Source organism: Medicago sativa, chromosome 1, assembly GCF_051527215.1.
Source record: "Medicago sativa cultivar Bolivia chromosome 1, Bolivia_mono, whole genome shotgun sequence".
Lineage (NCBI taxonomy): Eukaryota > Viridiplantae > Streptophyta > Magnoliopsida > Fabales > Fabaceae > Medicago > Medicago sativa.
The window spans coordinates 70934246-70947738 of record NC_140749.1 but is presented as its reverse complement, the minus strand read 5'-3'; the positions used below and the strand labels follow the sequence as shown (position 1 = coordinate 70947738).

Sequence of the window (13493 nt, the reverse complement as noted above, 5' to 3'; positions counted from 1 at the left end):
AAAACATATTATTTTATGACTTTGCGCATATAACCATTCAAAAAATTTAGAATCAACATATCAATTAATATTTTTAATTTATATATCAATTTTGAATGGTTTAATTGATTGTGGATAACATTGTTTTGAACTGTCAACTTATCATCATTAAACTCTTATTTTATTTAGATATTATGTCATTGTCGTTTTTGTTTGACAGGATTTTATGACATTGCCCTTCTTGTCCATTATAATTGTCTTTTTTTCCTCACTTGCCAAATTTTTATCTATCCTTTAAACATATAGCTATAAAATTTAATAGAATAGTATTATTTTCAAAATGATAATTTTTTATTGAAGGAGATAAGTTTTGTTGTTGATATTCATTATAACAACTACCGTAAAATCTCCCCTAAAAAAACTACCGTAAAATCTTTCCGCTTTTTATTGCGCTTAATTGCATTTTTATTTTATCTTCTCTGGTTATAAATTTTTGAAACACATAATAATCAAATAAAAATTTAACTTGTATTGTTCATATTGTAGTGAAGAGTTCTTTTTTTTTTTGACAAAGTAGTGAAGAGTTCTTATATAAAGGGGAGTAACTAATTTCTTTTAATTAAAGATTTAAATAACCTAATAAAATGATAAAACTATAATTACAATAATTTATTTTAGATTCCTTCAAAAAAATAATTTATTTTAGATTAACGGCTAGCATTTCACTTTTAAGATGAATAGGCAACAGATTCGGGGTTCAGCCCCAGTTCCTGCTTATTTTAATGCATTGTTCCACGAACTTAGTATTGTTTACGGGGATAATGGTTTAAATGAAGGGTATACTTTGGAGAAAATTACTACACTGAAATCATTATTCCTTCTTTATACTCGTGGAAAAGATTTACACTATATGTCTGTCTATCCGCATTTTCAATATATATTATATTGATTTTAATTTTAAGTTGCTTGTTTTAATGTAACCAAAATTTGTAATTAGTTTGGAAAAATGACTAAAATTTATAATTAGTTTTTTAGTTTCTTAAATTATGGTGCAGATTTCAATTTGAATATAATTGAATTGCTAAGGGTGAAAAGACATTTATAGCAACCGAATCAAAATTATTGGATTTAGGCGTAAAATTGTTTGGGGATAATTTAAGTTTATTAAAAATAGGCTAATATATATATATATATATATATATATATATATATATATATATATATATATATATATATATCTGCTTTTTTAAAAAAAAAAAAAAAAAAACATTGATGTCTTTTGTTAACACAAAAGTATTTATTTTTTAGGGTCCATCCAGCTCCTTTAAAGTGAGCACTTTTAACGTAAATAACAGCATTTGTTTGAGAATTCAGCCTTCACATTAATCCTTATTTTAGTTGTAGTTTAGGAGTATTTAAACCTTTGAAAGCGTTCTAAAGTATCCCATGAAACGGTATTTAAAAGGAAAAGTCGACCAAGTTGATCACTCAAATAGTAACAACATTAAACCATTGATGTACTTGAGATTTTTTTCTAAACAAAAACGACGTTAAAAAGAAATTTCAAATCAAAAACGCTAATAGAAAGCACAAAAGTAATTTGATATACTAGATGGGTTCCTGTATTTAAACATGGTTACCACCAACCACAAGAAGAAAAAAAACCTACAAACTCAACATTTCCTCGTTTCTTTTGTGCCCTGGCAAGTGGCAATTTGGTTACACCCCGGATGGTGTCCGGATTATCCGCTGAGCACCTAATTTTGGAGCCGCAGGTTTGGCTCCCCGACATCTGCCAGCTAATAAGGGTTTGGCCCTTGTAGTGGGTGCAGGAGCTGCACTGGCAGCCCGGGCAGCACCAGCATCATCAGCTGCAGTTGATTTCAAATTTAAAGATTTTGATGTTTTTGGAGCAGGAGCTGCGCTAGCACCGCACAAATCATCATCTTCATCCTTGCTCAACTTTGGTGTAGTTTTGGGTCGCAAACTTGCAACTACAAATAAAAATTCAAAACCCTTCAATTGATACATGTGCACATAAAGATGATTAACCAGGTACATGAATTAAGATATGGGGATGAAAATTCCTTTTGCATTTGATGGAAATGTTGAATTCTCAAGTACAGATCAGGTGCCTATATAAAATGGAAGCAGCATCTCTAAAACATTACTATTTTTCAATAATGATTATCAAATTAGTAACCATCCTTGCATAAAGCAAAAATTCAAAGTTGATTTCATAGGGAAAGGTAAAGGTGCTGATTCACTCAACGGCAAAGCCTATCCAATAATTAAGTGAAAACATGAACTAGGAAGTAGGAATTGTTACACTCACGCCATCCACTTTCTTAAGATATTGTCATTATTCATGGGTATAAACATATGCAACTTCCAATGTATGACATTGAAAATTATTAACAGTAACTAGCAGACATGGAAATGTGGAAATATTACTACCAAAATAACAGTTGAATAATTAATACCGTTTGTCTGTGAAACAGGTTGAGAAACTGGCCGCCTTTGATCTGCTTGAATGTTAGTAACAGCTGGAGTTGGCTTTGTCTCTTCAAGTGGTTCTAGATCTTCCCACCCATCCTTGTCGTTTTCAGGCTCCTCGTCAATTCCATTCTCTAGTTCCCCCCAGTCACCGGTCGATGTAGAAGCATGGTGCTCACTGAAATCTGGTGTGGAATTTACACAGATAGGTGCTGTTGAAGGAGTATCTACAACTAGAAAACCCAAAAAAGAGAATATAAACAGTTTAGTAAAAAATGTACCCATACAAGGAAACTGCCTGAATCTGCAGAACAAATTATGCCATCATTAACAGATCAGATGAAGGAGTAGAGATAACATCTTTGCCTCAAGGGTGGTGGATAAGGAGATCAGGGATGAGATCTTCAGTTGTCATTTCCCCCAGTTTCTCAGTTTTCTTCCCCTTTTCTTCATTTAATAATATAAAAATTAACATAAAACCATGCCCAGATATAGCAAGTTTGATTTTTGGGAAAAGAGTTACCATTCTAAATGATTCTGTGTTTACTTCACTAATTGTACACCGGGGAGGTAGCATTATTCAAGTGAAATAAGTCCACATTACTGAACTTGGTAAGAAAATATTAGTAGTGTCTGAAGTTATATAGATGATCGGGTGGTTGAAGTCATGCTACACTTTTTATGACTTATGAATTTAGTTATGAAAATAAACACGAAACAAGATTTTGATACAAAGAAGGCCAAAAAGAGGTGTAGGTCTCATCAGATATTCAGAGGATTATGCAATTAGCAAATTAAATTTAATATAAGAGAGTGATGATTAAGAATACCTGAGCTGGCAATAGAAGATGTTGGTGTAAGGGCACTAGAACTCACAGAAGCAACTGGAGCATGATCAGCAGGTTTGCCCTTCAGGGTAAAGGAACTCATAGCCCATCTACACAGCAACAAGAGTTAAGTCAGAACCAAAGGATTAGATATGGAGAAACAGCAGCACAGATGCAGATAAAGAGGACTGAAGCCCCGCTAGAAAATCAGGCACCCTAAGGTGATGCAGATCTCCTTAAGACTATATAGACAACACAACTACAGCTGCTGCCTTTCTTTAATATTAAACCTGATTAATTACCTTTCCTAGAGCGGGCATGCATCAAAAAGTATCATTTGACTAATTTATATTGTATATATAGTAATTTTCAATCAACTCCAAAATTCTATACAATCTAAAACCAACTTACCCAAGTAAACTTGCATTTGCTGGAATTGATGAGCTTCCCATGCCTGCACCCTCAGTAGCCTCTAGATTTGTCTATAAGAGAGAGACAGATAAGAGTATGAGCATGAGGAACAAAAATTACCAATAGAGGGGAAAAGAAAAATTGTCACCAATAAGCTTAGAGCTGAAGATCATCACTATTTTGTTATGTTCATATAATGTGATTCAGATATGGGGAAGAACCCACAAAAACATGTGGAATAATTGTGCTTTCATCACACAAGAAATCTCCTGATAAAATGGCTTTTTTCTCAACAACAAAAAAATAACAAATGGTATAGATGGTAAAATTGTGTGATTGGAGATCACATGTGAAGGATAAATAGGAACTAGCAAGTATTCCCTCCCATATATGCACCAGTGGTTTAAAATTTGATAATATGTGACAATATAAAAAGCTAGTAAAGGAAAATATTTTAAGAAATGACATGTTTAAAATTATTAGGTAGATATGAACAACAAATTTAGGTGAAATATAAAAAATATTGATTAAAAGAGGAACATGTTTAAAATTGTATATAAGACGTTGATTCAAAAGAATGAATTTTGAAATTTAAAGGGGAAATTAAGAATGACATGTGTTATTCTTTAATGGAGAGTAGACTAAGGATTAAGTCACGCTCAAGAAAATATATTCTAATTTAATATATAAAGATGTAATACATGAAACCAGAAGTTGGGTTTAAAAAGTAATTTCTGAAATTACATCTGATTTCTTCTCAAATATATACACACAACTTCAAGAACCATAGTATGAATCTAGTAACAGGCAAAAAGAACCTCATATGTACCTTTTCATAATGTTGCTTTGTCATCTGTAAAAATTGATCAATAGCTTGAAATGCCTTAGATCGAACATCACTGTTTGAATCATGACAAGAATAACATAATCACAGCATTGAAAATGGGAAATATGCAAAGGTACAATGAAGAGAATGATCTACAAATAGGAAAGGGCGATATCATAATTCATAAATAATAAATCACCTGTCAGGATCAATTGTGAGTACAACAACATTAGGAAGAATCCTAGTGGCAATTTCAGTGATGTCATAGTTGGAACTGGTGGAACATAAAGCCATAATGCCTGACAATCAAGATACAAAATGATGAGAGGAAATGTTGTTTGAAGAATTTATCAAACTGCATAACTGAAGAAAAATAGTATAGATAGATATGTATGAAACTAATACCTGCTACTCTAGCAGGTGGAAAGGTATCATGTAAAGCACGAACTGCAAATGCATTAATCAAAACTTTTTTTCTTGTCTGCAAAAATAGTCCCGAAGAGTTAATTCACCGATGAATATATGATACTATCATGAAATTAAATATAGCAAACTATTTGAACTCGCAGGTATCATTTCAGCATACCCCTTCTTTTAAGTAGCTTGCAATATTTCCTAGCAAGATAGTAGTGTTTGTTCTAATAGCTGGCTCTTCATCAAGCTACAAAACAAAGTGTCAATCTTGTAAGTTCTAGAAAAGAAAAAAGTAAGAAACAAACTACGACATGTTTTTATGCATGACCTGCCCCCCAAAAAAAAAACATTAATAAGACTACTCCATTTCAATCAAAAATTCAAAATTGACAGTCAAATTATCGGCAAATTTTAAGAGTCATAAGTGTTCACGAGAGCTAAATGAAAGTCTTATATGTTATTCTTCACTTAGTCAGCATAAGTAATTAGCCTTTACTCCCAACACATTTATCGTTAAAGAGTTGAAGCAGTACCTGTAACGTTGATAGATGCCTTAATAATGACACAGACAAGGTCCTTTGAGACAGCTGCAATCATGAGACAAACAATAGTTTAAATAAAGAAATTAATTTCCAGCTAAAGATTCATCCAATAGAAGAGAAAATTTAGGAGGGCTAAAAAGGAAATGAACAGTAAAGATAAAAAACCTGAACTTTCAAGAACATTTCCTTTTTAATGGGGTTCACTAACAAATATTTTGAGGGATTCGGCAGTTTTGTCCGATTGGTTTTTTTCTCTTGGTTGGTGCTTTTCTGTTTTTTCTTTTGTTTAAAATTTGAAAAACTAACACCAATAGGCTATAGGTCTAAGTGACAGTCAGTTTGGTTAAATAAGGTATCAAGTTCGAGTCGTGTGAATGAAAATAGATGTTTGGAGAACTTTTCCCCTTTAACTGGATCCATCCGCTGAACTTGGATTAGCTTTAGGTCTAAAGTGACTTCAAAATTTGAAGGTACTCAAACCAAAAATGACATACAAATTGAAAAGACAAATAGTTTTAAGAGCAATGATAGCTCTATAATTCTAATTCCCAAGCTTTGACACAACCCAGACCTCTACTTAACTAGATAAGATAGTAGCTTACTAAACATTAACCATGATCAAAGCACTGTCCTTTACCTCTCGCTTCCCATTGACACCACTGAGATCCCAAGATCATGCATCTAACCACATCTTGGCATCAAATCTGAACATAAACATCACTAATTTTAATTCATTTAGTTCTGCCTTAAATTGACATAATTAAAAATGAGGTCTATACTATATCTTCCATCAAAGCTTAAATAGAACAGATATCACTTCTTAATAAACTTCACAATCACCAGGGCATATATACTAATGCGTTAGAAGTTGGAATAGGGTTCATATTCTAGAACAGAGAGAAGACAACACTAAGCTTCTTGAGTTATATGATTTCTGAATTGTTGAATTGTTACAATGAGTTGTGATTTCTATATATAAGCTATTCTGATTGTAACTAACTTTGAGAGTTAGTCACAGTGCTAGTACTATCCTACGGCAAGACTAGGATAATTATTGTGCAACTGTAACTAACACTTGTTAGTTACAGTTGCTTCCACTGTGTTTTGACTTTTGACTAGTCTCTGTTAGATACTTTTAATATAATGTAAACACTAAAAGATCAGTAACTAGCAATATAACTGATAACAAATTTGTGTCCAAATTTCTCATTAGACTAATAACATCTCTCCTTTTTCAAATAGAATCAATGCAAAGATAATCAGTATCACATGAATATAAACAGACATACCTTCGGAGCCAGAACTAACATGGACTTAAGAGTAAGTTCCCTCAGAAAAGCAGATGCATCAGAGAAACCAGTAGCAACATGAGGGTAAACCTGATAGTAAGTGTCAACAGTATTGCAAAATACAACGTAGAACATGAATCTCGGTATATTTTACAGCAAGAAAAAAAAAGTAGGGAAGTAAGGAAATTTAGACATCTTATCTTGACTACATACATGTTCATCAACAGCTTGAGCTGATAATGACTCTCCATATTGATCAATATGTTGGAGAAGGCTGACACGCACAGCTCGATCATTGGAGGCAAAGAGTTTAATTATTGTTGGAAGAACCTATATATTATATATTGAAATTGAAATCCAATACATGAGATGAGTCCATATTAGAGAGACATTTACGCATTGGAATTATTTACCTTGACACGGAACTCCTCAGCTGAAAGCCAGGAACCAATTTTTAACAATGCAGTCAAAGCGGGGGCAGCAGCTGAACCAAATTCAAGGGAAGAAGCTAATAAAGGAAGTAACTGTGAAAACCAAAAAATACCGACAAAATCAATTGGGATAAAATGTTGATAAAATCAAAGATTAAGAATTAGAACTTCCAGAGACATACCTTCTTTAACACAATCTGACGAGGAAGCTGCTCTGCTGAATTTGGAAGCTTGCGGAAGAAGGTGTCCTTCTCGACACTATCTTTCAAACTGAGAATTTCCATGAAATGTATTGTGTCTACCAACTTATTTTGAAAATACTCTGCACATCAATTACCAACAAACTCAAACTAAACACAGGAAGAATTGCAGAAAATTATATCTTAACCCCAAAAATGGGTACTTTCAAAACAAGAAAAGCAACTGGGTTGCAATTGGTTATGATTGTTCAAGTGGTTTTTATTTTTGCTCGTTTGCAACTGGTTATGAAGCAGAAGATTTCCCTCCAAAATGTGGAAAAGCCAAAATCAATTTACATTAGAATATGCTCACACTACCAGATCACTCTTATATATGAGCAATAACCCTAGATACACATATAATACTTTCTCTCTCCACTTGGTGATCAATGCTATCAAATTACCCTAGTGTACAAATGCAATCTCATCATGAAATTAGAGTTATAGACATATACTAGCACATTTCAGAATTAACTACATTCTGATCAACTAAGTCCTTACTTGTCTTGAATAAAATAAGTAAAACACAAAATTGCTTTTCATACTATGCTAAAAAGCCATCTCAGAAACCCTTTAATATAAAATCAATATCCAATACCATACTGTCAAAACACACCTAATTACCAAATATTATCATGAAACTCTCAGCTACTGTCCATGGCAATCCTAAAGCCTAATAACAAGAACTCCAATACCAAGATATAACAAGTCAAAATTTTAAGTAGCCTTATACATGAATATAGTTGATCCTATATAGCTTATTAGCTAACCACAAAACACATGAATCTTTCAAACAAAAGAGCAGAGCTACAACAATGCTAAGCTAAAGAAAGTTTCAACAATTGATGATTATAATATATCAAAAAGCCCTCACCACTGTTCTCTATAAGCTTTGATGTATTTAATCTATGAGAAGGCATGGACTTCAGCAACCACTGGTAATCTGGAAGCAGAGACTGTGAGACAAAGAAAAAAGACATACAGAGATTAAGAATGAATACTTCATTAGAATGGAATAAAAGTAAACGACGATAAATAAATAAATAAAACAAAGGTTGGTTACTGAGAAGTCTGACCTTGGGAATGGATGCAGTGTTGCCTAACTCCTCTGTTTTGCTCAACTTCAAACCAGAGAATAGCTCATAGATTAGACAGCCTACGAAATTAGAATTTTAATGATTTAGAGGGGTCTACTTGGAAAAAAGTGAAAAGACAGGAATAAAAGTATTCTGTGAATCTACAAATCATAATAACTAGGAAATATGAAACTAATCCTAAAAGATGCTCTAAGATAAGAAAATAAACTAAGATACTTTAAGATAAGATCAAAATACTATAAGATATTTTCATATCCTCTAACAATGATGAATGTTTCACATGAAATCGTACATATGTTCAATCAGGAAGATAAATATGTTATATACTTGTACAAGAACTTTACATGAAAACATCAATATGTACCACACATGAATTATATTTAAATATTTTAATTTATGATAAATAAACAAATAAAATCAATGCTAACGAAAGAGCAAGAAGAAACATACGTACCCAATCCCAAAGGTTAAGTGAGCTTGGGAGTTCACTAATTGCACCAAAACAAGTATAAGGACTTGCTCTCACAAAAGTTTTAGTTGTTAGGGTGTAGGTCAATTAGATGATGGTTCATTATTGATTTTTACTTTTTTTAAGTCTATATATCACTGAAATAAGTCCCACAAAAAAAGATGGTCTAAAGTGTAGTAGAACATGTGCGGGTGCACCCTTCCTCTGCTGAAATTCAATTTTAACTGGCAGAATTTGGGAACCATGACGCAACTGGTAAAGTTGTTGTCATGTGACTGAAAAGTCACGGGTTCAAGTCCTGGAAACAGCCTCTTGTGTAAAAAAACCAGGGTAAGGCTGCATACAATACACCAAAATGGTGGGACCCCTTCCCAGACCCTATGTATGCGGGAGCTTTAGTGCACCGGGTTGCCCTTTTAACTAGCATAATTTGGGGAAAGGGGAGAGAATCAAATTCATGACTACTTTTCCTTATAAGCTTTGATAACATGTTGAGACTTGAGAGTCAATTGTCCCGAAAACTTAATATGTTACGTGAAACCAAGTATAAATTCATAAGTTCCTCTTCGTGGAAGCAGCCCGTTCACAAGTTCCATAATAGTCATGGCCATGCAATACAACAATATTGAATGGGCTAGTCAAAAAGAGGACATAAAATGTCACCTTCAGCAAACAAGCCAAAATGCAACAATACAGCAAGTTTACTTCCATTCATCCCTCCTAATATTCCAAATTGCCGTCATAAAAGGGAAACCTGGTGTTGTAATGCTTCCACAATGGTGAACCCCCAAAAGGGTAAAAGTAAAACCCACTACTGAATATGGATCTATTTGCATTAGCAAAAAGACTGATTCAACAACCCTAATCTAGGACCTACTACTCACAAGGGACAACTCCAGCAGTTGTGCCAAGTCTTCATTGCAAATTTCCATCATAATGCATTATAAATTTATAATAGAAAGAAAAATAAAAAACATACCCATGCCCCAAGAATCAATGGCCCATGGAGGAGACTTCTTAATAACAGCCCAGTCAGATTTTGCCAGCTCCATTGATTGGTACTGTGTTGCAACAAGCCATGCATATCGCTGAATGGAAAACATCAAAGAATGGAAGGAATATATATTAGGTTTCACTACATGATATCCTTTCACTTAAAAAAATTATAATGAAAAATAAAAATCCAGATCAAAGCCAGCATAAACCTCCATTTAAGGGAGCATCAATAATATTAGTTAATTTTGCCGTGAATGTTATAAATTATTATTATTTCAACATTACTTATAAAGATAGATGCTCACATGCTATAAACTCCAATGAAGTGAAACAGCACATGACTGACACTAATCAAACTTAAGTCTGCGAAAGAGACAAACTTAAAAGGCCATGGCTTTCTAAAATCATGACAATAAACTTTCACCTTATGTGGAGAGTGGTTATTTGACTACAATGAGTTTCTAATATCTTAAAATCTAGATAAAGGGGAAGGAAAAAAAAAAAAGTGAAATACTGAAGCTAACAAGAAAACAAGGTATTTCAATTTAAAAATAATTACCAACATTTGCGTAGAGGATGGCTCATTACTCCCATCAAACTCTGATAAAACATCAAAAGCGTGGAGTTTCCAGTCTAAAGTCTGTGTGACAACAACACTGGCCAAGCAAACATTACCATGAATCTGCAACAAACAAAGTGTGTCAAGAAAAACTGATACAAAAAAAACAACTAACAAGAAGAAAACCCAGACTTAGCTCATGAATACTCACAAGTTTACAGTCATTATTTAAGAAGCTCACGGCTTTCGCTATCTGATGCAGTCCCCAAGCATAATATTCATCCCTACAACCCCACAAAGTGAATAAAATAAGCAACTGATACTTGACAGTGAAATCAAAACTTATGCCCTCATTCTCTGTAATCTAGATATAACATTGCTCACACTCACACTCACTGTCTTGCGCTTTGTCTGGGTAAACAGTTTAATTAAACGCTCATAGCATAAAATAAGCAACTGATACTTGACAGTGAAAATCAAAACTTATGCCCTCGTGCTATGTAACCTACATATAACATTGCTCACACTCACAATTACTGCCTTAGGCCATGACTAGACAAACAGTTTAACTAAACGGTCATAACAAAAACCCTTATTATATAAACCCTTATATATAAGCTATTTCTATAACAAAAAATAAAATAAAGACAAACGGTTTCCATGTAAGCGCTAAGCTTTTTTCATGAGCTATCATGGAGAGCTTGTCAAAATAAGCTCAAAACAGCTTATGAACATGTCATAAGTAAGCTCAAAACAGCATATGAGCATGTCATAAGTTGTTCCATAAGCTCTCCCAAAGAGTCTCACAAGGGTTTAACCAAAACATGCCCTTAAATTCATAGGAAACAAAATATTGCCATTTCACGAATTCAACCACTAACAAAACACACTTTATTAGCAATCAAAATATAAAAATAGAAACATATAATAATTCTATTAATATTCAATACCTTTGTGCACCTTCAAGACCTAACTCCTTAATCTTATCAGACAATGGCATTACAGGTTCAGTCACGATATAAATCGTGACCTTCGAAGAACCACCATCAAAAGTTTCAATCTCGGTACTATGAAGAAACGACAAAATATTCGGATGCCTAACCTGAAAAGAAAAAAACCACAATTAATAATTTAACTGAATCTACGAAGCATTGATACAAACAACACTGGACACGACACTGACGCGTCAATAATAACTTAAAATGACAAAATTTGCAATTCACATGTGAGACACGACACTGACAGATGTGAGACACTAGACACACAATCGATTAGAAATGCTGGTGCTACAAATTCATTACTAATAAAAATTGCAAAAATTAGATTAGATAAACAGAAATTACAGTTCGTAATCGCTTGACACCGTTACGACCCGCAGCTAAATGTCCATCCTGAGCATTACTTCCAGATAATGAAAAAATTGAAACCGGTGAACCATCGTCCTGAAATTAACGTGAAATTAGTGTTGAAATTGAGATTAACACGATAATTATTGATAATTGATTGTTGTTACCTTGGAGGTGCCGCGATGATGAAGCCAAGAGCCCCAAGCGGAAGAGTGAGGTTCGCCTATGGTGTATGGGAGATCGTTGAGGCCAGTTCCGGATACACCTACAAAATCTTTGAAGAATTTGAACATTTTCTTGTTGATCAGTGAAGAAAATTGTGATGTGATTAGTGTAATTAACAGCGAAGGTTGTAGAAAAAATTTCTCTATTTCTCTGTGTTTGAACTTTGAAGAGGGAAACCTGGATGTGGTTTGTTTGTTTTGAATCAAAAATTACAAATTATGGAGAGGAATATGAGTGGATTGTTCAACAAGCTTAACTATTGTTCAATGGAGAGCATAAATTTAAAAGTCCTTTCTCTCATGACTTAATAGTTGAACGTCAACTGCAGTACTGAATCGGATTATATTGGATAACTCGGTTAGATAACTTGGTCCTAAGATTAATTTTTTTTATAGATATTTAATCATATTAAATTGGATTGAACCGGTGACTCGGCCACTAAAAAATTAACCGATAATATGTATATTAGTATTTGTATAACTATATATTCTTTTTTAAAGAGTATAGCTATATTTTATTTACAGAAAATAGATTTTGTTTTGCATGTCTACTAATATTAATATAATATGTACGTTTTCTATAAAAAATAAATATATTATATGTATATTATTTTTTTGGGGAGAGATGATTTGTTCTTTTTGAAAGAAAAAAACAATGGGTTATTCCCAAAGAAAAAATGAAGATGCAATATACATATATTTCACTTATTGACAACACAAACAAGTTGTTGTTGTTGTGATTAAGTTTTCGGTGATACACTTCACAAACAAGTTGTTGTTGTGGTGATTAAGTTTTCGGTGATGCACTTTGATGTGCATGGTTTGATTCTACAACCATCAATTTTTTCAAATTCTGAATTTTGTTAAGTCAAATTAAATTTTGCATAATAGAGAATTAATCAACGATGAATCTAATTAATGATTAATTATAGCAGTAAACATAAAAAAATTAATAAATCGGATTGGCTTCGAAAACTGGTTGAGTCATCGGTTTTATCGAATCTAACCGGTTTAAAACTAAAAATATCACGAGTTTAAAAAAGGACAATTATAAAATTTTGGTGGAGTATGAATTTTATATATCCTTATTTATTAATTTTATTAGGTCTGGAGCAACTTAACCTAATAATTTCCCTCTAAAATGCTGCATTAGGTTAGCAGCAATTAAACCCAACAAATTCCATCTAAAATGCAGCGCACCAATTTAACCTAACAAATTCCCTCTAAAATGCAGCAATCCTTAATATTTCTCCTCACTGATGAGCTTTTCATTCCTATCATGTTGTGTCATCGTTTGTATATATCTATTGTTTCTGTAGACTTTTTTTTTTAAAGTTGTTGTACACTT

At 33.0% G+C, this 13493-nt stretch overlaps 1 protein-coding gene across 3 annotated transcripts; it reads right to left on the bottom strand.

The window, feature by feature from the left end:
• Positions 1-1436: 1436 nt before the first annotated feature.
• On the bottom strand, positions 1437-12469 carry LOC146956953 (uncharacterized). 3 transcript variants are annotated; one of them, XR_015021588.1, is made up of 22 exons: positions 12089-12407; positions 11919-12017; positions 11526-11677; positions 10787-10859; positions 10576-10698; positions 10000-10108; positions 8531-8610; positions 8329-8410; positions 7398-7537; positions 7198-7308; positions 6998-7114; positions 6785-6874; positions 5487-5540; positions 5126-5200; positions 4945-5020; positions 4739-4838; positions 4543-4612; positions 3714-3784; positions 3306-3412; positions 2757-2922; positions 2463-2660; positions 1437-1973 (listed from the first exon to the last, which is right to left on the bottom strand). XR_015021588.1 is itself a non-coding variant. In XM_085732947.1 (21 exons), the coding sequence occupies exons 1-21, from the start codon at positions 12212-12214 to the stop codon at positions 1699-1701; spliced, it is 2376 nt and encodes a 791-aa protein (XP_085589073.1). In that variant the 5' UTR covers positions 12215-12469; the 3' UTR covers positions 1437-1698. The 3 variants fall into 3 exon arrangements, 1 of the variants encoding a protein (XP_085589073.1); XR_015021590.1 differs by having other exon boundaries at positions 2763-2922; XM_085732947.1 differs by lacking the exon at positions 2757-2922 and having other exon boundaries at positions 2463-2708; positions 12089-12469.
• Positions 12470-13493: the final 1024 nt, after the last annotated feature.